Source organism: Haemaphysalis longicornis, unplaced genomic scaffold (assembly GCF_048455015.1).
Source record: "Haemaphysalis longicornis isolate Haplotype H1 unplaced genomic scaffold, Haemaphysalis longicornis Haplotype H1 scaffold_9, whole genome shotgun sequence".
Classification (NCBI taxonomy): Eukaryota; Metazoa; Arthropoda; class Arachnida; order Ixodida; family Ixodidae; genus Haemaphysalis; species Haemaphysalis longicornis.
The window spans coordinates 96,572,420-96,600,187 of NW_027526460.1; the positions used below are offsets into that span (position 1 = coordinate 96,572,420).

General features: G+C 50.2%; 2 protein-coding genes across 2 annotated transcripts in view; one reads left to right on the forward strand and one right to left on the reverse strand.

Moving 5' to 3' along the window:
* The window catches only part of Caf1-105 (chromatin assembly factor 1, p105 subunit), a gene marked incomplete in the record, with an annotated part of 15,773 nt that extends 6,738 nt beyond the window's left edge, over nucleotides 1-9,035 (forward strand). Inside the window, 5 exon segments of the mRNA XM_077683351.1 lie at nucleotides 185-274; nucleotides 1,712-1,751; nucleotides 1,840-1,965; nucleotides 4,455-4,586; nucleotides 8,084-9,035. Of these exon segments, the coding sequence (XP_077539477.1) occupies nucleotides 185-274; nucleotides 1,712-1,751; nucleotides 1,840-1,965; nucleotides 4,455-4,586; nucleotides 8,084-8,762 (1,067 nt within the window).
* A 51-nt stretch (nucleotides 9,036-9,086) lies between these two features.
* Nucleotides 9,087-14,630, reverse strand: LOC144152138 (uncharacterized). Its single transcript, XM_077683350.1, has 2 exons — nucleotides 14,195-14,630; nucleotides 9,087-11,166 (listed from the first exon to the last, which is right to left on the reverse strand). The coding sequence occupies exons 1-2, from the start codon at nucleotides 14,420-14,422 to the stop codon at nucleotides 9,142-9,144; spliced, it is 2,253 nt and encodes a 750-aa protein (XP_077539476.1). The 5' UTR covers nucleotides 14,423-14,630; the 3' UTR covers nucleotides 9,087-9,141.
* Nucleotides 14,631-27,768: the final 13,138 nt, after the last annotated feature.

Here is a 27,768-nt window from a genome sequence, read left to right on the forward strand (position 1 = left end):
AGTGCTTATCTCAGCGCAGTAGTCATAGCCTTTTATCCCAATAACCGGCTGGGAATAATCATTTTTAAGTTACTTTCTGAAGCGTCACGTTTTATGTCAATTCCTGTATAATGTGTTGACTTAAATTGAACCTATGTGTGCAGAAGTGCAGTTTCAGAAAATTCTGAATTTTTTTGTAGGCCAGCCTACTACTTACCCGTTGGTGAAAAGCCAAGCCTGGTCATACGCTTCTGCCCTGTTTTCTTCAAGCTTCGCATGCCCGACACGAACACCGGTAAGGAAACTTTTCAAAGTCATATACGTCATCACGAGGGGTCTTAATGTTTTGCTTATTATATTTTCTTGCCAGGCAGAATCACTTTTGGCTTTGATTGGGCTGTGGTCGTTTGTTGAGAAAAATGGATTGAGCCCTGAGCTAAGGTTTGATTCACAGTGTACTTTACTAGATTATATGAACAAACATTTCAATTCATCATAAAAGCTAAGCACTGATGGGATACCATTTTGCACCGTATTTAGACGATTGTAAGTCGACTCGAATATAGGTCGACCACCCAAAAATTGCACCTCTCAAAAAAAAAAAAAAGAAGAAAGAAAGCAAGCGTAGAAAGCATACCGTTTGAACGCTTGCGTGAATGAGCGCCGAGAGAGTTTTCAGGCCCAGGGCACTTATGACATACGGGACAATTCAGCATAACACAGAAGTGACAAGCACGCGGCAACGCGGCTGCCTATAAGATCGTATCGCAAAGAGAAGCTCTTCCGTCAACTACCAATACCCCCCATGCGGCGGCTCTTCCATCAATGATCGATGCTCCCACAACATCCGTACGGTCGTGGTTCACGCAGTAGATGTCAAAAAAGAGAAGCTTTTGTATAAGCATGCAAAATAACCATGCACTATGGGTTGAGCAGGAAAATTTATTCTCAACCATGAGAACACATTTGCTGCGAGATGACAACCATCGAAGCTACCGGCAGCTGCCACTGCCGCGCGATATCAAAACAAACAACATGATAGTTGACAGAAGCGGCCGCTTGCGATTTTCTTTGATCCGTGAGTACGTTGCTCGCATTCAAGAAGCGTTTTGTTCGTCTCTAATAAACAAAATGAGTATTACCAATTTCCTTGAATCAATGCACAGCGCTGACGTAGGTACAACCATATAGGTTCAGTACACTTCCGAACGCGCTGGTGGAAGGTTAGTCGTTCCAGGTACGGCAGACAAGGGGCACAGATTGGGAACGCCAACTTTCAAAGTCGGCATCACCTTTATTGATGCCAAAATGTATGCAATGGTAAATGCTATGCTTCGACCGTAACCATAGAAACGAGGGCATTATGTTTTCCCCAGCTCATACCTTCCCTGAGTTCTCATTTCTCTTGCCGTTACAAGCGGCACAAAGTTCGATTTCGATTGTAAGTCGACCCCCTAATATTGGATTGTCAAACTTCAAAAAAAAAAAGGAAAGAAAAGGGTCGACCTACAATCATGTAAATATGGTACGTGAACAAATAAAGCTAATGGGCAGCTTGCGCGTGATCTCAGTTCCTCTTCGCTTTTTGATATTCTGTTTACCTCATTTCAGTGCATTAGGATTTAAATGCCGTGAGATTTTTCTGGAAGATTCCTGAAGTTCATTTTTGAATAAAAAAAGGAGAATGCCCAGTGTTCTTTGTTCAGGCGCTTTTTGCTTCCAATTTTCTCAGATGGAACAGTCAAAGGAGACGTGGAAGAGCCGCTGATCAGGTACGCTTCCCTGCCCCCTCTTCAATCAGTGAAGCCAACTTCTTGCTCTTAAATGCACGGCGTCTCATGGTGGCACTTCCTCTCCCAGCCTGCCCTACCGGATGGTGTTTGCGGTGGCGACGCAGAAGGCCATTCTGCTGTACGACACCCAGCATGGCGCCCCTTTTGCCAGCATCTCCAACATCCACTACACAAGGCTCAGTGACCTGACTTGGTGAGTCCCCTTTGGTCATGCAGTTAAACCTCGTTTTTACGAGACTGGCTATAACGATATAATGGATATAATGAGCAAAACGTGATTCCCTTTTAAAGTTTCTATAGGCGGTATTCGTTGAAAAGTTTAGCAGTCAATTTCTTCGCTTGGCAACACTGGAAACGGCCACAGACATGGCCGTTGACACAAAACTGATTTACATCGTAGTGTAGACCCGTAGCATGAACATCTGAGGAACCGGTGGTTACGGAGAGTAAATTCAGGGCAGTGTAACTGCAATCGGCTCCATCATACGCCGGTTCCGCGACACTGACCAGTGACACACACTTGGCACTTATTTAGTCCGAATATACCACACTACGATCGCATCGGAAACATTTACACTCTTGTAAACACACCCCATTTGTGAACAGACTAACTGCTCTACATAAACATGGATTTCGAACGCCCGCAAACGGTCATGAACGTGCCGCAAAAGCAGCGGCGGCAGTGGGAGCGGGGCGCGGACTCCCGCGGCTGCTTTCGAAATGGGCTGCTAGGGGGATTTCAGTGGCGCCCCTACAGGCCGCGCTCGAGGCGTATATCTGAGCCCAGATTTTTTCTTTGCGACTGTGGGGTCGCAGCATGATTGTGATGACACAATCGAATCGTCAGCTGCAGAAACTTCACCGTGAAATAAAAAACCTGGATCAAATTCCCAAATAGTCCACGCTCGCGCAGCAGCAGCGAATGCGGGCATCCGCGAGTGAACGCCTTCAAGCTTATAAATTCAGCCGCCAGAAGGCGCCACCTGCTCCTCAAACTGCATTGCAGGGTGCCTATAGCATACCTGCCAACTCTTCCGAATTTTCCGTAAAATGTACGAATTTTGACCAGTCTTACGATTTTACGAATCTTGCCCGACATTTTATGGAAAATATTTTGATTTTTGAAAAAAAAAAAAGGGAATATCCATTAAAACGACACTGTGCCACCTTGCGCGGCTACGAAAGGGCAATACGTACTCTTGTTATCATCATCAGCAGAAGCTGCGACTTTGTCGCCTTCTCGGGGTGGGCTACACATCCATGTCCGGAATTCGCTTCCACCTCGACCAGTCTGTTTAGAGTGCGTCGTTCGGGAGCCAGTTAGGACCTGCGGTTCGTGTCACTATTCGTATGACTGCCGCGACCAATGCACTACGACCTGTGGCATGACCGCGGTAGGTGCTTCGCAGTGCAATGACGCGAAGCCGCGACAATACTGTACCTAGTGTTTGTAAAATCGTACACGACAGCATTTGCTCCTCCTGCCTTGTTGCTCATTACTCTTCAAGACTTGCGAATTCCACTTATGGTTGTGAAAACGTGAGAGCGCTTGGCACAGAACGTTAATCCTTTTAAACTTGTAAAAAATTAGTGCGCTGCCCCCCCCCCTCACCCCCCCGGACCGCGGTCACCAGTCACCAGGTTGGCAGGTATGCTATAGGACAACTGGAGGTTCCTCTGGAAAGTGGAATGTCCAGCAAGTACAAATATTTGGAGCCCGAAAAAATGGTCGGCTACTGTAATTGTTAGTGACTAATGAAAGTTAACGTGCAAGGAAAGATTTCATGCGTTTCTTTGAGAGTTTGTGCGCAAACCTCTTGTTCTGTTATTCATCATGCGACCCATGGTACATCTGCTCAGTTGCCGTTTATGTCATCTCTGCTGGGCGACTGATAGCTTCATTTTTTTTATTATTATTATTTACGAGAATATTTCAAAGGTACTGCACCAGAGGCTGGTGTATTTGTTTTCTGGGGACACCAATTAGACAAACTTCTGCTTTGTCTTCAGTGTCCGTTTAAGTGCTTCTCAAAGTCTACTTGACACCTGCTCCAGCTCATAAAACCGCCAGGGCTGCTTCAGGATGGCATCCCATTCTTGCGACACTGGGGCAACTCTTCATTCACGTATGGCATTCCGCATTCATTCTTGAATGGCAGTGCTAGCCTTATGCGTCTTGTTGAAATAATGACACTAGGCGGCGTTGGCTTGCACTCCTCTAATGTGGCCTGGGTGAGCAGCTTTTTTCTGTGTCCTTTCTGGGTATCAAGATCCTAGAGAGACATGCGGGACAAAGAGTTAGGTTTGACAAGCTCAATTCACTTCACCGCTCCTCCCCTTTTACTTTCTCGCCGTACACATCCTACCACCCGGCTTCTGGATTTGGAGCAATTGTCTTCAGCAGGATACGAAGGCAGAGAATTTTTCTTTTTTTCCACCATTCTTCACAAGATTTCGATGAATGTACCACTCACAGCTTCGCGTTGAAAGTTTTCCTTCGTAAGACTAATTAATATACTGCAAATGCTGCTCGAGCGTCATTTTGGCCATTGCCCACTTCTGATAGAAGCCACGCTTCTGATATTAATCAACATGAACGCCATATTTGAAGTTTACGTTAAGTTTTTTCTTTTCATTAATCCACTTTACGCTCAGAGGTGAAGCTCACTGACCACTTTTCAGGTCGCCTGACGGCCAAGTGCTTGTTGCCTCATCAACTGACGGCTTCTGCTCCCTGATCACCTTTGGCGAAAAGGAGATCGGGGAAGTCTACGATGGTCCCTTCCCCTTCAAGGAGGTGGCAGAAGTCAAGAGGTGCGTGTCTTGTTCCTTAGGCAAATGCACTTTTCAAAATGGCCCGCGAAGAGGCTCTCCCAATCATTGATGGCATAACATTGGGGGGAAGAAGTGCTTCCTGCAGTCTTTCAGTGATGCTTGATGCTTTTTAATGTCGCGGTGTTTGCTTATACACCGAAGATGAGTCTGTAGTAGTCCAAGCAGTTTAAATACAGACAAGACGTTTACTAAATGGGTACAGTGCAAGAATAATAAAAGAAGGTGCCCCAACTGCAGGTGCATTTTGGAGGGCAAGGTAGTTGCAACATAATCTGTGAAAGATAATGCAGGCAAGGATGAGCAAAAAAGTGCTCCAGCTCCCTCCCCTCCAACAGCGTTACAATTTCCTCCTAGTCTCTTTTGCCCCACTCCAGGTTTTGCAAACGGTACACAAAGCATAACAAAGTATTTGGAAGCAATAAATCACCTATGTAGTGAACACATTTGCGGTGGCACATGTTGTAGATGCTCGGCTGGACCGAGAAATGTCTCACCCTAAAGAATGCAGTTTTGCTTCAGGGGCTGTCAGAATGCAGTCAAGCAGTTGTTCAGCCATGCTCAAATCTCTCCAATGTGTTTTTAAGTGTGCCTGCCCTGCTGTCACAGAATTCGACCAGAGGGCCTTCGGTACACCACTGGCCAGGTAGAGCATGTTGTTGGGCTAAATGGTGGTTCATCTTAACTCTTTCGTTACCACGGGGAAATTCACCAGTTTTTAGGGGGTCTAAGAGAAGAGAGAGAGAAATAACTTTATTTGGGGAGGCTGGTGATCCTAGGCGTTGGCTAAGAGCCCTTGGCTCTAGCAGCGTCTTCGGCCAGCTGGACGGCCCAGACTTGATCCACTGGGTCGTAGCTGAGCAACACGGTCTCCCATTGCTTCGCCCAAGTGATTCTGCGCACGGGTGTAGCCGCCTGCGGGCAGGCCCATAGCATGTGTGCTAGATCTGCCCTTTCTTTACAGTTGTGGCATTTGTCGGAATATTGCCCTGGGTAGCAGTAGCTATACATAACCAGGTTTGGATATGAATTCGTCTAAAGTAGTCGCCATGCGACGGTGTCTACGCTCTAGATTGTGCATGGGATGCATGTTTTTTGGAATAGGTGGGATGTGTATGCCTTCTCTTATGGCTGGAGGTAGTGGGACTTTGGTTGGGGCAGTACTCGGATAGGTGATGCCAAGAGAGTCGAGGATGTGCCTTCCGGTCGCGCTGTAGGTTAGTCGTTCTCATTAGACAGTTCTGCTAAGGAGCAACAGTAGACCTCCGGAAATACGCTCGTATGGAAATGAAGCTGGCTGGCGAACAGCTGGCGGAGTGCAAAGCCGGTTTTAAGTGCTCTCCTTGTCGGAATATCCACGGTATATCCGTTGTATATCAGTGGTAGTGGTATATCCGTGTTCTCAGTGAGCTAATCTATCTAGACCAACTTGTATTTAGACTTCAGTGTCCCTTTAAGACACTGTTGTTTTTACCAGCCCATATTATCGAAAAAAAAGATTCAAACAAATTCTTAGAGCCCTTGTGCGCTATGTTCACAATTTATCGTATTGTCTAACGATTGTACAATGCCATATGGCTGTAGCTTATATTTATGGTTTTTCCCTTTGTTGCAGCTAATCACTGGTTATTCTGCGTCTTGTATTTTTGTCCTTATTTTCGGATTATTATTGTTGTCTTGCCCCCCCCACCCCCCCTTTTCTATATAATACCCTCTTTAAGGGTACTCTGAATAAATAAATAAATACTCTGGCCAGGTACCATGCACATCGTTGGAATTCCCATTGCATGCAACTACCATATGGGGCTGCTTTCAATGTCCTCTGCGGCAACACTCATTTTGTAGCTCTCCCCTATTTGAGTTGTGCCACCACACGAAACTTCAACGGGGGCACGTAGGTTAGGCGAGAAAAGGGCAAAGCACTTTTTTTTGTTATTTTTATTTCCTACAAGGTTACAGTTTAAATTTTCGTCTTTTTTGATCATAGTATGAAACTGTTTTGATTTTTAAAAACATTTATGACTTTGTTACATCAATTTAAGAAGCAGTAATGAGCCAGTTTGCATCCCTGATAGGGACAAGCATTTATTTGTTAATGATTACACAGCAGAAAGGAACTTGTTTGCTGGTTGTGCATTTTTTACAAAATGCCACGGTCGATCTGCAACTAGACAGAATTACTAAGCTGTGTGCATATGTGCAGTGGTGAGGGGTTGTTGAGCTGTGAGAATATAAAAAAAGTAAAGCCCAGGCAGATTGTGTAGGAAGAGCAGCTCGCATACGGTGATTTTCTGCTAAAGATTTGCACTAAAACACGTTTTAGTAGAGTGCTTTTAACGCAAACAAGCTTGCCTTTAACATTTTGAAACCGAGAAAATGAAAAAAAAACAGTTAAAGTGGTGCCAATCGTTGGGCAGTTACTTGTTCCTTGAAGTGCAGCCCCATCCGTTTCTCCTTGGCGACTTTACATTCAGTGCCCACAGTGAGCCAGCTGTCACTGCTTTAGAGCACGGTAGCTTAGTATGAGCCTGTTGAAAGTTTCACTGAAGAACAGCCCATAATTCATATGTTGCTTGTGTTTGTGACTTGTTAAATCTACGTAACTATGTGCATATACAACTACAAAAGGTAAGAGTAGACCGTAAAATTCTGTGGAAGGCTGCACTCCCACTGTTCAGATTTATTAGGATGAGTACAAACAAACCAGCTTCCTATTTCAAAACAGTGTTAAGTGTATGTAGCAGATCTTGCCCTTCACGTGCCGTCTTGCGAGATTCCAGTGCATAAGCAATAGAAGTGCAGTGGTTTTGTTGTGCATAGCACAGTAAATATTGGTAGCTATAGTAGTTCTATAGGAGTGTATGTTTGGCAACTTTATTTTAAAGGAGCCATGAAGAGAAAATACAACTTCGTTTAATTTGAAAGAACTAGAATTGAGCATCTCATTCAGCTCCATTACAGCCACAAAAGATGTTTTTTAACAAAAGAAAAGCAATGAATATTTAAATACTTTCAAATTTTGCGCCACAGTGACGTGTTATGAGCAAGAATGACGTCATACGGGCCAACAATAAAACATAATTTTCAGTGCGTTAACTGCACGTTAGCATTCAAGTGATGCGGTCAAATGGGACGAGAGGCCCCACTACAGACGTCCCGTCATGTGTCGTCGCGGCAAGTCAGTTCGGCGGCCGCCAATCGCACAAACAAGGTTCCGTGACGTCATAGAAAAGTTGCGCGAAATTGGCTAAGGGGTCGCGACTGCTTCACACGTGTTCTTCAATATCTCCGTTATTTGTTCGAAGATTGCGATGATATTGGTATCATTGTTATCGGGACTAAGCAGTCTTTCTAATAACCCCAACTTGTATTTTGTCTTCATGGCTCCTTTAAAGCAGCAGTCTTTGCAAGTACCCCAACCGCAGGGTCAATTTGTGTGTGTGATCCTTACCTAATGAGCACCTTGTTTTCAATTGCAGCGACTCCCCGTGTCGGTCCAAAAGCAACTCTCCTTCGGAGCCCAAGAGCAGTTCGGCAAAGAAAGAGAACATCTTCAAGCGCAGCAAGGGGAGAATCAGCAGCCCAAAAAAGCCCGAAGCAGCCAAACCGGACGTCAAAGTCGATGACGTCATAGTCATTGAAGATGGAGATGACAGTGTAGCAGCCTCAAAGACGGGCAACCAGAACGGCGGGGACAGTGAGCAAACAAAATGCAATGGAGTGCCAGCCACACCATGCCAGGAAGTATTGAGCAGTGTTAGCGGTAAACAGGAAGGCAGCACAATACTCGATGAAACGGCAACCATCAAACACGATGGCAATCATCAACCGGGGGGTTGCGAGAAAACAGTTGAAACGTCTGATGAACAGACCGATGCATCGCCTCAGGTCTCGCGAAATTCCAAACTACAAGTCGTTGCCAATGAGGAGGCGCAAAGGAAGGCCCAACCAGCTGACACAGTTCCTCAAAGTAAGTCGGAAATTGAAACTGGAGCATGCCAGGCAGGTGATAGTAAAGGTGTTGAAGCCGCAACTTCTAGCACGGACGACCAGAAAACAACCCAGGTGACAATGCAAGAGCCGGCGAAACAGGCCGATGCTCCGAAAAAACCTCCAAGGAGGGTTCAGCTAGTTACCCTTTGTACAAAAAAGTTGTGACCTTAACTGGCCGACTGTGCGAGTGAAGTTGCAAATGGAAGCTGAACATGGGAGTGACTACCGGTCAAATGAAATTTCGTCAGAATCCTGGAGAGCAGTGTGGTTAACTAAAGAAGCCATTCCCATATTTGATTTTCACTTGCAAGCAATTGTACATGATAGTGTGTAATTTAAAATTTTAGCGAGTTTTACACTGTAATCATTGGTATGCATTTTTAACGATTTTCTGCAGTTTTCCCCGTAATAAATATGCCTTTTGCACTTGCTACTGTGCGCTGGAAGCCTTTATTTTTCTTTAAACGCTGCTGCCGTACATCCATGCAAAGGTAGTCTTTTCGGTGATGGAGACTTCACAAAAATGACACTTCTTACCACACCCTCAGTCCTCATCTGCATTTAGTTTTTCTTCTACAGTCTTCCTCAGGTTGACAAAGTTGGCCTTGAACTCTTCGTAGTCCTTCATGCTTTCCTTAATCACGTCCACTGATTTCCGCAGGTCATCGTAGCGCTTCACTCTCTCGCGGATTGACGTGGAGGATTCTTGCAGGCTCTGCATGTTAGTCTTGAGTGCCTTCAGATCCTTAACTACACCTTCAAGGTCTTGGTTCCCAGAGCTCTTTGCCGGCAATGATTCTTTTAGCTTGTTCAAGAGCTCGACATCCTTCTTGACCTCGGCAATGGAAGCTTTCAACTCTGTCAGCTCGCTCGGTTCCTGCAGGGCCCCAATTTTTTCCGAAATGCTGGCTTCAATGTTAGATTGCAACTCCTCGATCTTCCGGTTGACACGCTTGTTGAGTGTTTGAATGCAGGCTTGCAATCTGACAATGCCGTCATGCGCTGTCTGAATGCCTGCCAGTTGCGCTGTTATCTCCTCCAACTTCTTTGCAGTGTCGCCATCGCTGGCTCCAGCTTGTTCAATCTTGACTGTCTTTTCGCGCAGCTCGTTAAGTTCGTCTGACAGGACGTTCATGCGCAGCAGGGCATCCTTCGTTTCTTGGAGAGATTCCTCAAGGACATCAAACTCCTCAAGCTTGGTCTTCAAGTTGGTGACCTCGGTGACAACTTCGTCAAACGCAACCTTGTCTTTTTCGCCCTCCGAAGTTTCCTTCAAGTCGTCGACGTCCTTGCCAATTTTCTGCACTCTTTCGTGAAGAATCTTGATTTCGGCCCTGTACTTCTCAAGCTCGATGCGACACTCCTCAGTCAGGGAAGTGTCACTTTTGGCGAAGTCTCCCGCATCTTTCACTGCCGCCTTGAGTCCAGTCAGATCCGACGTTATCCCTTCCACCTTGTCGTGGAGCATGCTGTACCGGCCAAGGTCATCCTTAATGGCCCTCAACTCGCTGACCACTTGTTCCATGTCCTTGTGCTTGACGGTGGACTTGAGTTCGTCAATCACTTCCACGCACCTCTTCAGCATCTCCACCTGCTGAGTGAAGGCCTTCTTCTTGTCCCCAGAGCTTCCAGTGATGTCTCCGAGCAGAGTCTGCTGAAAGTCGTCAACGAACTCCATGACGTGCTTCATGTCCTGTATGGCAACGATCGAGCTCTTCATCTCGGCCACCGTCGAGCTCAGCTTTGCGTACTCATCGAGGCTGTCCTTCAAGGACTCCACATTCCTGACCACGTCTACGATCCTCAGTTCCATGGTCTCCTTCAGCGTGCCCAGGTCCTCGATGGTGGCGCCGTACAGCCGCATGTCCTCCTTGATGGCGTCGAACTCGTCGGACACGTCCGCCATGTTGCCTTTCATCTGGCTGCGCAAGCCCGAGATGGCGTTCACGATGACGCTGTAGTCACCCTTTTCGTTCTTCATCTTCTGCAAGTCCTTCTTGAAGAGGTCCAGCTCCCGCGCCGTCTCATCCTTGAGGGCCTGCACCTTGGCCGACATCTTGCGCACGTCCTCGTACATCTTGGTGACCTTCTGCTGCATCAGGGTGACCTCCTCGAAGCGCGGTCCCTGCTGCATCATCACCGGCGGAGGTCCCTGCATGGTGGGGGCCATCATCTGGGGCGGCGCCATCGGCATCGGCTGCATGACCATCTGCGGGGGCATCATCGGCGGTGCACCCATGACCATGGGCTGCGGTTCCATTGGGGCAGGCTTTAGCTGTGAGACGGTGCGCGAAGGCGCGCCCGAAGTGCGCTTGCTGCCGCCGTCGCCCTTGGGTATCCGTGAGCAGTCCTTTCGAGCATGGCCGGGCACCTCGTGCAGCTTGATCTTCTTGCCGCACATCTGGCACTGGACGGCCTGGTACTCGCACTGCTTAAGATGCTCCTTCATTCCGTGCAGGGTGTCCAAGACGCGGCAGCCGTTGCGTCTGTTCATGCAAGCCGCACGAAGAGACAGCAGGAGGTCTGTGTTGTTGCGCTCAAACTTGACCTTACTGGTTGGGGTCGGCACCTGAGAGGGTGGGAAGAAAAAGGATAGTTTACTCACATGTGACACGTCTCTAAGAAAGCATGCAGACCATAAGAAAGCTAAGCCCCGTGTGGAATGTGATAGCGTCATTAAATAAGCTATGCTGAAGAGTACCGCCACTTCGCGCATCCAGAAGCGTCTGGGGGCCATTTTGTTTCTGGCTTGCAGTGTTGCGATTTCTCCCAACGAAACCGCCGCCGGTTGTGACGGGCAGTGTGTGACCGGCCGCTCAAGCATCCATGCAGCAGAGAAAGAGAGAGAGGAGAGGCGCCCAGAAACAAAATGGCTGCGCCCATATGTAAACAAATATCATGTGGTGCCTACCGACCAATGAAAATCCTGGCGGCACATAACAATGAGAGAAGAGAGTGCCGATACTCTAAAAGCCTTTATTTAGTGACGCTAGCATGTAACATGCATCCTTTTTATTTGCTCGCTTGATAATCGTGTTTGACTTTGTTCCTGGCTTATGCCGAGAAACATGAATTTCCCCTCTTATCGTGTGAACCACCGACTCCTCAAAGATGCATTACATGACACCAGCAACGGGTGAAGATTTAACCGCACTAAAGCAAAGCTACATTTGTGCTACCCAGCATGCCACCGAGGAAGGCTAGGGAGTGGCTTAAAGTGCAAGCGTGAAATGAAACTGGCACCTATGCATTACCAGCTTGCTTGCTGATAGAACTGAGAACTACCGCCTATATGATCTAAGTTCTACTGCACATGCAGCTTGCTCATCATTTGGCAGCGGTCTTCCCTTCTGCTGGCTACGATTTCTCTTGCTATCATCGATAAGGTGACCATCTTTTTCAGTCGTTGGGAATGTTGTGCACTGCACCAATGCTCATACGTAAGATCAGCAATGAAAGAGATGCTGTACACGTTGCAAAAAAAAAAAAAAACAGGTGGGACAAAACAATATGTTAAAACTTCAAGAAAGCTCGATCAGCCAGAATGTTGTGGAAAAAATTTGTTGGGTACCATGCTTTGAGACTATGCATGCGCCGTAAGGCATAAAACAAACTGGTTGGTAGAAGTAGACTACCTAGCCTGGGTCAATTTTCCTCTTGTGGGTGTGTGCTATTCTTAGCAAGGGTATTATGTGCAATGATAGTATTTATGTGCAATGATAGTATCATTTCTGCCCACAGTGTATCGTTCCCTGCTTCTGACCATCGGCAACCATGCTGTTCCCTGTTTCCAATGACAGCAGGCTTTCGGGCAATGATTGAGTAAAGTTGGGCTCTGCCTTCAGTTGTACATTTTAAAATGAAATGGTAGAAGGAAATGCTACCTTAATATATTTCTCGGCAAACAAAGCATTGCTGTCCATCCAACAAAAGCCAGAAAATCTATAAAATATAATTGTTTTCAGTCAAAGTAAAAAATTATTCAACCTTGCAGTGTCCCTTTAAAGAAATGCTGCTCTAAACAACAAATTTGTACAGGAGACTACACTTTTTTTTTTTATCTCTGCTTATACGATGTACTGATTTTTGTGGTCGGTCTCAAACTCGCGGGAGCTCTCTAACCCTCGCCATTGCGGGGACAACGGGCAAAGCGGCTTGCTGGTTTCGGAAAGCTTCGCTGCCCAGGTTTGGCTAACCCCTGACTTGTGCGCATGCACGCCACCAGGTGTCGGGCGGTGCTTAAAAAAATTAAAGCCCTTCCACTCAATGTGAAAGCTGTCGGAAGTGCAGAGCAGTGATATTCGCCATAAAGAGCTGTAACGCCCGCTCACACTACCTCCCAATGAATCTCGCGCCCCCTGCCTGAAACTGCTCCAGCGGGAGTTCTGTTCGTCTGTGTTTGCTTTTCCACCCGCACGTGCCAGCGTTGCACTGCCACTTTTTTTCGCATACTATCGTAAAAAACCAGCCCAGCGAGTCTTCCTAACTAAATGAACGCGAGCTAAGGTGAGGTTAATTGCGTATATTTTGCCTTAAATCTATCTTTAACTTTCTTTGCGCTAAACAACAGGCAGATGTAGGACAAGCGCCAGCGGTTCGCGAGTTTCGAACGATTATGGCTATATAAACCGCTTGGCTTTCAAAGACTCTGGGTAACGCCGCGATGACAGCGGCTACGACGGAACGCCCTGTGGCTCTACAGTCAAACCCGTTTATAGCGAACTGCAATATGCACCGTGATTAGTTCGATATAGCCGAACCCGCCATTACCGAGCTTATTACGAGTTCGCAATCGGGCCCCCCCCCCCCCCCCCCCCCTTCTCACCAACTCCGCCATCCGGGTATGCAGAAACAAACACAGTACAGTAGCCATTACCATACCAAAATAATCCATTTATTGCAAGTAATAAAGCTACTTTCCGCCTTAACTGCCCACGTTGCAAAAAAAGCGTGATTTTTGTTTTCACTTTCGTTTTGGCGGCTTCAACTAGCATATCATTCTCTACACGAAACATTGTTCGCACCAGTTTGAGTCCGCGTCTTCAAAAATCTAACAAGCATTGGCGGAGCACATCGGCTGCCGAAAGCGCTTCATTATAAGCGTCGGACGGATTTCACTCGCGACACCATCGGGAACTCTTCCCGATGCTGGCGAGCTCTTCCCACAGTTCACCGATGCTGCTGTCTTGGCCCGGACTCGCTGACAGGGCGGGTTCCGTCGTGAGTCCCGCGCGTCGGAAACAGTTACGGAAAGTATTGCGTGTCACGTCGCTCAGTGCGAGGCGCAATGTCTCAGTCGCGGCTCTTGCTTCGTGGTCGCGGCCAATCCACATCTCAATCGCCGCTCCGAGATCATGCATTTCGGTGGCCATTCTAGGCGCCCAGAGTTCGATATATCGGATGTGAACTTCGTTATAAGGAATATGTTTCCCATGTATTTCCGTAACTGAAATATTTTTGTTCGATATATACCATAATTCGCTCTACCCGGGTTCGTTATAGCCGGGTTTGACTGTACTTGGGTCCAGCGAGCGAGCTACGACGACAAGGCGAGCGCGTGAAGTGCCCCGCACTTAAAAGGGAAGAAGTCCGCTCACCTTGTCAATGGGGCAGGTGACGACCGGCCCATCTCCGCCCTGGTCGCGGAAGCAGAAGCTGCAGAGGACGTGTCTGCAGGCGATGCTGGCCGTGGTCGAGGAGACGACGCCGCACAGCGAGCACAGCTTGATCTCGCGCGCGAACGTGAGGAACTCGACCTGCGTCCAGTCCGGGATGCCCAGGTCGTCGAAGCCGACCAGCAGGCGCTTCTCGGTCACGCTCGCCATGGACGACTCCGACCAGGCGTAGCGCGGGCGCTGGGCCGCCTTGCGCGCAGGAGGCTGCGTCGTCGTCGCTTCCACGGTCGTCAGCTCGACCCGTCGAGCCGTTCCTGGCAGCAGCGCGAGGAGCTCCGGAACGGCCGCCGTCAGCCGCAGCTCGAGCGCGACTGGGGGCCCGGATGTTCGACACGAGCTGGGACGGTGCGCGAGCGACCCGTTGTTGCCCGCGTGGGGGCGGGGGCGGCGCCAGTGAGATAACTGGCACCCACTCGGGGGGATTGGCCAGGAAGGCGAGGGTGCTGAACGAGGGAAACAGTGCGAAAAGGAAGGAAGGCGTTAAAAGTTCGCTTCGGGGGAACGAAATTAGCGCGAAAAGAAAATGGGACATGGTGGGATCATGGGCGTCGGCAGGGGTGTTCAAAGACCCACTTGCCCCCCTCCAAGCAGCCCCAGAGCTATTGGCCCGCCCCCTCCCTCTTTCCCCTGGACACGCTCACGTGTCCAGTCAGATTCCACCAGTTTTATCCAACAAAGTTCACCAACCCTCAGTGCAAGTTCTGAATGCAAGAACACTGCAAGAACCGTGGAGCACATGGTCTGGCTTTGCACCCCGGGCCTCCCGCCCGCCCCTCTTCCGGTTCCTCGGATCGGCACTCTTCCTCCCCTGTGCTTTCAGAACAGGCACACCTACAAGCCATCACTAACAGCAGCAACCCCTTCCCATCCCGTCATGCTTCTAGGCCTTCGAGGCATATCCTGGACAGCCCCTCTCTCGAGGACCAGCTCCCATTGGTCGGCAGAGCAGAGGCCGCGTCCATGGCACTCGGATTCCCCTGAGCTGGAGTCCAGGCCTCCTCTTCTAAAGGCCAATACATTGCGTTTCACCACCACCTCAATTTAATCGGTTTGCTCCCCTCAAGACAAAATCCTGCCTACGCCCATGGGTAGGATGGCAGTGGTGGGTGGTTGTGCCGTGAACAAAGCTGGGGTTACCCACTCGGGGGGGATTGGCCTGCTCACTGGGAACTTCGTTGTCATTGCGAGCTTTGACGGAAAGGAATCGTGGCGGTGCACGCGTGTTGGAACAGGCGGCCAAGTGTAAATGGGGCAGTGCAGGAGATCAGAATAGTGTTCGAGATAGTTGTGAAAGGTTTAGCGACATGCTCAATTGGGTTTGTGTAAGAGGTAAGTGGGAGGAAATTAACCTGCCGTGGCTATGTAACCCTGCTTCCGGTGACGAATTTCCCGGCAGGACACCATCCTCAGGAAAAAAGTACGGTACGGCAAGTGAGGAAATAAGCACAATTAAGATATGAAAATTGAAAATGTATGTCTCCTTTAATAATTACTTCAACTGGCCGTTGAGGAACACTAATTGTAAATCCCTTGGTCGATCTTTAAAAATGCGCGAGAAACTCGTCCCTCTCCCTCGCAATCTTGAAGTTCGACCTGACGGGCACTTCGTAGCGCGGCGTTTCGCACGTTTCTCGTGCACAGTACACACCGTGCTTATATAGTGCTATTGTCTCAGTGGTTTCGTTCGCTCGCTTTACCAGCGGCGTTGGCTGCTCGTCCCTTCTCTTGCTTCCCACCAGTATGGGCATTTCGTCGTCGTCATTACCATTTAATCATTTATCGCTGCCGCACTGGCTGCTGACTCGATTCTACAACGCGCACAAGCGGAGGCGGGAGTCACGGAACCCTTCGAGGCACCGCGGGACTGAATCGGCACGTCGACATCCCCTTGGAAAGACCTCTCTCTGCAATGTCGAAGTCGTTGTTGTTGTTCCTGGTGACTTGGCACACACCCACGTGGGGGATTGGCCAGGAATCGTGCGTGAGAAGGGCTAATGCACCCGCCTAAAACGCCGTAAAATTATAAACCTTGCGGTTTTACGCAGAAAGAGAGAAAATGGAATTGGTTGAAAGTTGTAAGTAGAGTTTGGGATAGAACAACTGAGCTTTTTGGAGCGGAAAAAGTACATGCAAGAATCAAAGCTAACAGGCTAACAGGGCAGGCGCCTGGTCCCGGAAACGTATGCATGAATGGCTGCAGCCACCCCTCGGTGCAATATCCCAGTGATGTGGCCCAAAAAGATAGTAGTACGGGCATGGAAATAGGCAGACCAATTCGTCGCAATGGCGTGGCAAGATGACGTTGCCTCATCATTGAAAAACCGCGGCAACGCAAGAATAAGTGCTCTAAAGTCTCCTGATCACCGCAGACAGCACAACGGGAGGAGGAGGCTAGACCAGCACGGTGCATATAAAAGTTAAGTTGGGGGACTCGACATCTGAAGGTAGTTAATGTGACCTCACATTGACGGGATTCACAAAAACGGGTATTCCAATTATGTTTTAAATGGACATAATCTTCAAAATGAGTGATGATCCCTTCCTGCATTGTTGCTAGGCGTTGGTAGGTACGAAACCTTGCTCCTGCTACAATAAAGGGAATAGGGCATAGGTCAACTCGAGGGCCATCCAACGACGATCACGCCAAGGAATCAGCCTGTTCATTAAGCTGTAACCCTTTGTGACCTGGAACCCAAATGAGGCGAATGTCCCGCAAATGCGAGGCCAGCACCCTCCACGCGCGTTCTTCTCTCTCTCGTTCTCTGCTTCCGCTCGCTCGCTCTGTTATAGAACGACGCGGATCGGCGTGAAATGTTTGCCGACAGGCCCCATCGACTGCTCACGCAATGATTACGTAGAATTTGGATGTGTAAACACAAACAACAGTATAAAAGAGTGAAGATCGGTATCGTTTAGCGAGTCGGAGGAACCGTTGGCAGAACAGCAGGAGGTATTCAGTGGTCGGCTCCTCGTGGCGGAATACCACTGTGGGCGTAAATGCTTAAAGGAGCCATGAAGAGAGAATACAACTTCGTTTAATTTGAAAGAACTAGGATTCAGTATCTCCCTCATCTCCATTGTAGCCACAAAAGATGTTTTTTTTTTAACGCCAAAAAGCAAGAAGTATTTAAAAACTTTCAAATTTTGCGCCGCAGTGACGTGTTATGAACAAGAATGACGTCATACGGGCCAACAATAAAACATAGGGCATCCTCTATTTACCAGGCCTGGACGGTCCGCGGGCAGTCCGAGGACTGCGTTCGGACCGGAAGCCCCATAGGAATACACTAGAAAATCGAGCGCCGGATCGCGCCTTGGGCAGTCCGCGGACGATCCGGGACTGATAATCGAGGAGGCCCATAATTTTCAGTGCGTTAACTGCACGTTAGCATTCAAGTGATGCGGTCAAATGGAACGAGAGGCCCCACTACAGACGTCCCGTCATGTGTCGTCGCGGCAAGTCAGTTCAGCGGCCGCCAATCGCACAAACAAGGTTCCGTGACGTCATAGAAAAGTTGCGCGAAATTGGCTAAGGGGTCGCGACTGCTTCACACGTGTTCTTCAATATCTCCGTTATTTGTTCGAAGATTGCGGTGATATTGGTATCATTGTTATCGGGACTAAGCAGTCTTTCTAATAAACCAAACTTGTACTTTGTCTTCATGGCTCCTTTAAATGTGGTACCAGGAAGCGAACGCTATAGTCAGCAGAGCGTCGCACAGTCAAGGCTGAGCTAAGTGACACTTCTAAGAGTTACAGCGCTGAATGAATTTATTTATTTGTTTATTCATATAGGAGAAGTCGAACGCCCCATGTTGGGGAAAAGGAAGAGGAGAGATTGGATTGGAAAAACTTTTATTGGTCCCGCAGTAAAGTCTGCTTGCAGACTTCAGACGTGGCCTACGTCGTCTTCCTGACCCCAACCGCAGCCGGAGCACTGCTAGCCGTTCCCGGCCCGCCGGACTCCTGCCGAGCCAGTGCCACGATGACCCGCTGGACGGCCTCGATTTGTAGGTCTTGGTTTCCTTGCCGCGTTGCTTCTTCCATCGCCGGCGGTAACTTCCCTGATACTGACTCCGTTGGGAAATTGATGCAGTCCCAAACTATGTGTTCGAGCGTTGCTACTTCCTTTCGACACACCCTACACTTGTCGTCGGGGTGTGTTTCTGGGTACATCTTGTGCTTGAGCGCTGGGCTCGGGATCGTTCTTGTTTGTAGTTGCCTGTATATGACGGCCTGCTCCCGGCTGAGCCCTTTGCAGGGCGGCGGTAGCGTTCGTCTGGCCATCCTGTAGGCCTTCGTGATCTCGTGGAAGCTTGTCATGCGATCTCTGGTACTGAACCACAATCGTTCGCAGGCTCCCACGGCGCGGTCTGTTAATTCTCGCGCTCGTGAGTGTGCGGTCTCGTTGCGGTTGTCGTTGTTCTCCGAAACCTTCCCTGCATGTGCCGGGAACCACTTGATTCTAACACATCTGTCGCTTTCGGTCTTTTGGTGTAGTATCCTGGCCGCCGCAGGGGAGATTCTACCGCGGGCGTAGTTCTTCACTGCCTGCCTAGAGTCACTGAGGACTGTTCGACATCCTGGGTCCACGATGGCCAGCGCGATGGCGATCTCTTCTGCCTCCTCTGGTTGTTTGCTTCCTGTACTGGCTGCCGCTCTCGTTTCCCCCGCAGCGTTGACTGCCACCACCGTGAAGCCGTCTCTACTTGCGTATTCCGCGGCATCTGCATATCGAGAGCCGCTGTCGTTGGCGTGCAGGTCCGTCAACGCCTTGGCCCTTGCCCGCCTTCTGCCGGCATTATACTCTGGGTGCATGTTCCGCGGGACAGGGTCCACGCGAATTCTGCCGCGTACCCCTTCGGGAATTGGACCCTTGTGGCCCTGTTGCCTGTGATATCCAATTCCCAGCTTCTCCAGGATTTTTCTTCCTGCCTTGGTCGTCGACAGTCTTTCCAGCTGGGCAACCCTTTGGGCCTCGGCAATTTCGTCAAGCGTGTTATGGATGCCCAGGCTAACTAGTCTGTTCGTGTTGGTGGTCTCGGGTACTCCGATGGCCGTCTTGTATGCCCGTCGGATAATGACGTCGAGCTTATTTTTCTCGCTCTTCTTCCATCGGTGAAACGCTGCCACGTACATGATGTGGCACAACACGAAGGAGTGCACGAGCCTGGTGAGGTTCTCTTCGCGCATTCCTCCTCTTCTGTTGGACACCCTCCGCAGGAGCCGGATGGCGTTGGCCGCCTTCCCCGCAAGTCGTGTGATGGTGCCTCCGTTGTTACCGTGCTCGTCAATCAGCATGCCCAGGACGCGTATGTTCTTTACCTTTGGGATGCTGTTGCCGTCGCCAGTGAATACCTTGATTTCCTCATGCTCCTTTCTTTCTCTTGCACGGCGCCCTTCCCTTGGTCTGTAGATCAGGAGCTCGGACTTGCTGGGTGAGCACCGAAGCCCCGTGGCTGCCAGGCTTTCCTCGACTCCCTTTACTGCTCGCTGTAATGCAACTTCGACGTGAGCGTCGCTGCCTCCTGTTACCCATACCGTAATGTCATCGGCATATATGGTATGTCCGATGTCTTCTAGCTGACTCAGCTTCTTGGCTACTCTGATCATGACAAGGTTGAAAAGAATCGGTGAGATTACCGACCCTTGAGGGGTGCCTCGGCTACCCACTTGTTTGGCTTCCGTTTCGATGTCCCCTGCCACGATCTCTGCCATACATCCCGTTAGGAAGTTCTTGATGTAGTCGTAAGACCTCTCTCCCATATTTAGTTCCGAGACCTGGTCGAGTATGGCTGCGTGATTGACGTTGTCAAAGGCCGCTTGCAGGTCCAGGCCTAATATAGCCTTAGAGTCCAGGGTGTCGCCATCTATGATATGATGCTTTAGCTGCATCATAGCATCCTGCGTGCTGAGGTGTTGGCGGAAGCCAATCACGGTCTCGGGATACAGATCGTTGTCTTCCAGGTACTCTTGCCATCGTGCGAACAGGACGTGCTCCAGTACCTTGCCCACGCAGGACGTGAGCGAGATCGGGCGGAGGTTGTCTATGCTCGGTGGCTTCCCTGGCTTCGGGATGAGGATCATCTTGGATTTCTTCCATTCCTTCGGCAGGGATCCGGCCCTCCAGCACTCGTTGTAATACGCCGTGAGGGATTCCACGGAGCAGTCGTCCAGATTCTTGAGAGCTCTGTTCGATACCCTGTCCGGCCCCGGTGCCGACTTGCTGTTGAGCTCGTGAAGGGCCGTCCTGACCTCTTCCACCTGTATGTCTCTGTCCAGTCTCGCGTTCGGTCCCCCGCGGTATGGGCCGTGGGTGACCGTCGGCGTGGTGGGGATGTACTTATCGAGGAGTTTTCTTGTCACCGCATCTTCACCGTGTTCCGCGATTTCCTTATGCAGGAGTTTGGCGAGCTTGTCTCTCTGGTGCGATTTAATCTTTGTCTCGTCTAGCAAGTGTCGGAGCAGGTTCCACGTCTTCCCGTTATGGAGCTGCCCGTCCGCCACATTGCAGAGTTCATTCCACCGTTGGTTACTAAGCGCTCGGCAGTGCTCTTCTATCGCTCGATTTAGTTCCGCAACCCTCTTTCTCAGTCTCCTGTTGAGTCTTTGTTTCTTCCACCGTCGCAGGATGGATTGCTTCGCCTCTATGAGGTGGGCTAGTCTGCTGTCCATGCCGTCGGCCTGTACCTCCGTTTCGATTTCCCTAGTCGCAGTCTTGACGTCGCTCACGATCTTCTTCATCCATTCCCCGATGTCTTCGATGTTTTGGGTACCACTAGCCCCTTCGCTCCTTAGTTTCCTGAACGTTTCCCAGTCGGTCCAAGTATGCCTGCGTGGGAGTGTCGACTTGGCTGCCGGCGTGACTACCTCGATCGCGACGATAATGTGTCTCTGCCCACCACAATTTCAGAAAAGGCGTGCTCCATCTTCACCCTGGTAATTTGGTGCTCCATCATTGTGAGTCCCTTCCTAACAAATGTACACAGTCCTCGGCCGTCGGGCGGTCCCGTTTGCACCCTGTAGCCAGGGAGGGACGGTGTTGCCGTGAGAGTTTCTTGCAGTAATATGACGTCGGGCTTGTGTCCGGCATGCTCGATGTGTTGTAAAACTGCTCGCTTCCCTTGCAGGCCGCGATAGTTCCACTGCCACACCACTATGCTCGTTACTGTTGTGGCCATGGTTGATCGTTTCCGGAATTGCCTCCCGCCGCCGCCATTCGGGGGTCCTGTTTCTGTGCAAATATCGGATGGCTCATGATCAACTGATTACTTCTTTCCAACGCTGTGTATGTGTTGTCGACTTCGGAGAATCTCCTTTCGATGGTGGTCTTGAGCGACGTGAACATCTTTTCGATCTATAATTACTTTCGAGCCGGTCGAGTCTGGCATCGTGCGCTTCTAGCCGAGCGTCGATGTTGGTGATTTCCTTGCTACCTCGCTTCTCGGTCACCCTCTTCTTGTGCGCCGGTTCCTTGGGTTCCTGGGCGTTTTCCGCCTCCCGTGTCATGGGCTTGCTGGTGGACGGCTCGGATGTTGCAGTCGCCCCAATCTCCATCGGCTGCTCCTGGGCTCTGCTGTCTCCTAGTTCCCCGCTAAGTCCCGTGACGCAGAGGCCAGACACGACCTCCGTGAGTCGCTGGATAGCTTTCTTCATTTCCTCATTCTCCTTACGTAGGGCCTCGATCATTTCGAGCTCCTTGCTTTTCGTTTGCTGCTTCTTGATTCCGTTACTCTTGGTCTTGGTTGACTCGGCCTTGGTTCTCCCGGCTGCATCGGCCCAGCTCACGCGCTCCTTGGACGGAGATCTTCCGTTCTTCCCTGCGCTAGTGCTGCGGCTCTGACGTCGCTGCTTGCTGCCGCCTCTCGACAGGGAGCGATTTTTAGAAGGAGATCTCGACTTGCGCGCAGCCAGCGAGCCGAGTACCGGGAAGTCGCGTTCGAGCTGCAGCTGGTGCTCCTCCGCGGCTGCTTCACGTCGCTCCCATTGTCTCTTGCGAACCACGTACGGTGTTTTGTACCTGGCCTTGCATTTCTTATCGGCCGTTAAATGGCCACCGCCACACAGCTTACACTTTGGCGTACACGGATGAGTCGCCTCAGGGTCTAGTTTGCCGCACCCCCTGCATCTCCTTTCGGTGGGGGTTGGGCACACATCCTTTCGATGTCCGACACGCCCGCACTGATAGCAGACGTCTACTTGCTTGCGGTATAAATAGCACCTTAGTAGTGCCGAGCTGTACCTGACGTAGTTCGGTACCTTTGGGCCTTCGAAGACCACAATCACCGTCGTCGTGTTGCCGATCCTTTTGGCCGCGAGGGCCAGCGGGTTGTACTCATTGACGATGCTCATGTCGATGTCCTGGGGGGTCTCGCTGAGCGGGATCCCCCTTATGACCCCCTTGACTGTGTCGTGCGGCGCTGTCCTGTATGCGCACACCTCATGTTTCTGGCCCTTGATTTCGATCTCGCTGATACTGCCGTATCGGGTGGCCCGCTCCTCCATGACGGTGCTGATCACCACGATGTTCTGCTGAGCGTTGATGCATAAAATGTCCTCACTTCCTGAGTCCTTGGTAACACCGGCCGCAGCCCGAACGGCTGCGGTCACCTCCACGAGTCCAGTCTTGGCGACATTCAGACCGCCGCGCGGTCGTAGCACGATCTTGATTGCGTCTCTCGACAGTGCCGGCATGCGCGCAGCCTTTATAGCCGAGGCTCTAACGTTCCTGGCATGCGCAGCCGCCTTCTTGGTAGCAGCCGCAGCGTCGATCGACGGCGTCGAAGCCGCGCGGCGCCGGCTCCGCGAGAGCCGTTCGTTCGCCAGCCTCCATCCAGAGTCTTGCTGAAATTCTTCGGGTGAAATTTCTTCACCTTCTACTTGCACACTCATCCTTGATTCTTCATTAGTCAACGGAGTGAACACCTCCATCTCCGCGTCGGTGCTTGGCATCCTTCAAGACCGGTCGGGCCTCGACCGGTGCGGCGTTCCTAGCCTCGGCGATCACGCTTAGGCTTAGCTGCCACCCGCCGGTAGTGGTGCAAGAAAGTCCAGCAGATCGACGAAAAAGCACTTTCCTTCGATGATGCTGGTGTCAATCGATGCCATTCGACGCAGCGAACTGTTTTATGGATACAGGTTGAGGTTTTCACCTATTAGCACCGCGAAAGGCTCATTAGAAGACGGAGTCGATGCAAAGTGCGTTCGCTCGCCTGGTGACTCTCAGCGCCCTCCCCCAAGAGGAGAGAAAAAAGAATGTTCGCAGGTGGCATCGGGGGTATGTTCGCAGGTGGCACACATCCGCCCCGCACACGGACCGCTAAGTGGGGATCATTTAGGGGAAAGTAACTTTCCAAGAGGGTTGGCAGGCAGGTGTCCTGGTCGTCTGCCCCCCGCACACAGACCATCTTAAATCCGCTGGAGAAGGTTGGCATCTTTCGCGTAAGACCAGAGGGACACGTACGTTTCCTTTTGGTTTTGCTGCGCGAACAGTGTGGTTTGTGTCTCCTCCTGTCTTTGTCCAGCTTGCCGCATTCCTGTATGAGGTGCTTCACGCTGGGTCTTCTGTTGTGACATAGGGCGCATGGGCGGAAAGGTGGTGGTGTGGGTATGGTGCCGTCAGGTCTTTTTTTGCCAAATCGTCGAATCCGTTCCCACCTCTCTCCTATGTCTGGCGTGATGGCGTAGCCAGTCCGCGCTTTGCAGAGTAGGATTTGCAGGCCCCGCGGAATGTTCGAAGGAATGGGTTGGTCGGGTCGTGGCGTGCTTTCCTTCAACGTTCGTTCCCTAATTTTACGGCGAATGGACCTCGCAATGGCGTCTTCGTTGACATCCAGGGAACGGGTCTCTCAAAGGACATGTATACTCTGGAGGGAGGGATTGGCAGCAGGTGCCATGTTATGAGCGGCCTCACTGCCTGGGTTGTTCTGGTGTCCAGGGGTCCATTCAATGAGAAGGGGATGCCCTGAAGATCGATCAGTCGCTGCACTGTATGGTGAATGGTGCGGTCACGCGGCTTGCTGGGTTGGGGTTCTGTAGGTCTTGTATTGCGGACGCGTTATCCGTGTACATAACAAAGTTCATGAGCACCGATAAAAAAGTGAACTTTGTCGCGTTGAGGATAGCGCTGAATGAAAACAACATTTTAGGACATGAAATGATCACTGTTGATCACGATCACTTAGAGAGAAAAAAATTATGTGCACTTTTAGCTAAGGCCTCCTCATTCCATGTGGGCCACACTGGATTTCTTCATTAGTGGCTTTTCCAGGGGCCTTGCCAGGCTGGCGAGGTGCCTATGGTCTTCTGGACAAAGCCTGTCATCGATAGATGCTGCTGCAGCGTGGCCGGCTTAGTCAGCCGCTCCCTGCGGATATTGCTTCGTTTTACTTAAGGTAAAGGAACCAAACGTCCTGATTTAGGCAGATGTCCCTGTTTCGCGGCTGCGGTCCCGCTGTCCTGGCAGCCCGCTTGTGGGATGGTGTTTTGTCCCGCCTTCAGCCGAAAGTATGGGAGACGGGTGTCAATCTAATTAATATATGTGTCACGAATGAAACGCTGGAGGGACGAAAGAGCCGAAATAAATCGTGCGAGGAACTTTAGAAAAACAGCGCAGACGACAGGACTAAGCACGAAACACACAACGCAACGCCTGTGTTGTGTTTCTTGCCTTGTCCAATCATCTGCGCTGTTTTCTTTAATGTACAGTGCACCAACAAGCCGTTCAGAACACCCTTCTGCGTTTGAGGAACGGTGGGTGGACGTGCTTCAGGGCTTTTGATCCTTGCAACAATATCAAGACAATTGTTGAGTACGCCATGTGCTTGCCAGACAAAAAAGCGCCAGTGGAAAAGGTGTTTTCCTTGATGAATAGGATGTGGATTACAGAGAAAACGCAGCTTCATTTACCACACTCAAAGCAATGCTGTTGCTTAAGATGAATCTGCACATGACGTGTTAGCGGTACTACAAATACATCAGCAAAAATGAACTGTTGAAGGCAATTCATTCAAGCAAGCCGCTAAAAAACCTGGAGGTCCATATAGGCCGCATGGTGCAGATCCAGTAATACAAACTGCAATTTGTCATTTAAGCTATGCACCGCGTTCTGTCTTACACCCCTCCCCCCCCCCTTTACAGCATAGCAATAACATGTGCTCTTGATTGATCGGCACGTGGCATACGTCCATTATTGGTGGGGAAGTGTTTTACAGCCTTTGAAAATGTATACTTTGTCGAGGGTGAGTAGTGTTTGCCGTTGTTAGTGCCGTTGTTATTCTCATTGTATACTCTCTCACAGCATCAACTGATGGCAGTGTTGCGACCGGGTGGGCCGACCCGAGCCGGGCTCCGTCGCCTCCGACATACGTGTGGTAGCGTGGTGTGAAGAGCGGCCAGCCGCTGTTGCAGCCGTGAAGAAGTCCAGAAGCCGTAGGCTAACGTAACTGTCTACTTCATAGCGAGAGGTGAGCCGAAGCCAAAGAACAATGCCCCGACGGGCGAGGCAACAGTACAGGACGCGAGCAGAGTGACAGCGATGATTCACTGCTCAAACAGGAATGGACTACAGCGCTTGGGCGGCTCGTATTTATACCCAAAAGCGGCAACGGTCAGAACAGCGTTTCTTCTAGTTTGTGCACACGCTAGAACGTCACAGACACACACATCACTCTTTCCAGAGTTCGTGAGCAGTCGATAGCAGCGGCGCACGTTGAGTCCGAGAGAGGGGAGAGAGGAGGACTCCGCTGCGATCGCGGGGCCTCTGTGTCCTTGAAGCGCGTTGAGACATGCCTCGCGGGGCCGGCAACCGTCGAAGTTCGAAACGCGCCGAAAGCGGAGCGTCTGACCCGGGCTTTGTCGAGACGTGAAAACATGAGTCACCGACACGGTGGGGCTTGTTTGGAAGGCGCACGTAGTGGCTTCTCCGCACAGCCGAGGAGTGCTGAAAAAAAGCCCGTCGGCGGGCCCATACGTAACAGCAGCAAAGGAGCACTGAGAGGTGGCAAATAGATCGGTGGTCCAGCCGGCATAATGTCTCGCACACTCCGCAAGCTTAATACCGATGACGGTGGTGGTAGTGGTGGCCCATAAAGTGGCGCATACCCACTCAGGGGTATTGGCCAAGAAGATTTTTTTTTATTATGAAAAAGAACCAAATAGGCAAAAAAGCGCTGTCGAAGAAATAATATAGGTTGAAGACAGAAATGGAAAAAGAAAGAGGAGCGAGAGAGCCTGATCAGAATCATTTTAGCAAGGCAGACGAGCCGTCTCTGAAATGAAGGAATGAATGGCGTGACAGACATCCTTATGGCAGTGGCCTAGCTTCGTGCCTCCAAAAGACAAAAGCACTGACAAGGTTAGTGGCATTCCAAGACGCCGCAGGGGAGCCTACAGCCTTCTTCGTTGATGCGAGAATCGGCGGCAAAAAAGGAAGAAATGCTCATCCGTTTCAATTTCATGGCAGAAGTGGCACAAGGGTGAGGTTGTTAGATTTTCCCGGTAAACGAAACGAAGTCAGCGAAACGAAGTCAGCGCACAAATGACGATGCCGCTTTTGGTGGCTCGCCTTGTTCCATCGTCGTCATCTGCACAGTCAGAGGGGACAATCCCCTTGAGTTAGTATACCCCGTTTTGTCGGGCATAGAGTTTCATACTAATATATTAGTATGAAACTCTATGTTGTCGGGATCGCCAACACCAGTCACGAGGCCAATGCTGACTGTTGTTGCCGCGTAGCTTGCCTTTTCATCGATAAACTGGAATCGGAATTACGCCGACGATAGGGCTCGCCCGGTGGCTTTGTGCCACTTGCTCGTCTTTCGCTCTACAATATATATATATATATATATATATATATATATATATATATATATATATATATATCAAGGTTGCAGTCGTCATTGCCAGTGCTATTCGGCTTTTTTTTTTTTTTTTCGAAATATATAATAGGGCCGAATGACGTGTGCTTGTCACGTTTCTTTGATTCATTGATAAATAAGCGAAAATATAAGTCGAGAAAAAATCCGCCGTTTTCCGGGAGCGGGACTCGAACCCACATCTCCGCATAACCGGTGCGGTGCGTTAACCAATTACGCTATCCCCACAGCGGCTTCTCTCTCGACTTTAAAGCGGGGGTTTATATTTACAAGAGCTCTGAGGCCGGTCAACTAGCGCCGCCCCTCGACTACCGCGGGAGACGTAGAACGTCTTCTTTCCCAGCGGCCGCCACGTAGAACGTGGTCGGAGGTCGGGGTTAGCAATTGGCATATCCGAACTGCTGGAGCCAGTGCCTCGTAATGCATGTAGCAGAACAGAGAGATACGGGACGAGGGACTCGGTAAAGATACATATCAAGGTTGCAGTCGTCATTGCCAGTGCTATTCGGCTTTTTTTTTTTTTTTTTCGAAATATATAATAGGGCCGAATGACGTGTGCTTGTCACGTTTCTTTGATTCATTGATAAATAAGCGAAAATATAAGTCGAGAAAAAATCCGCC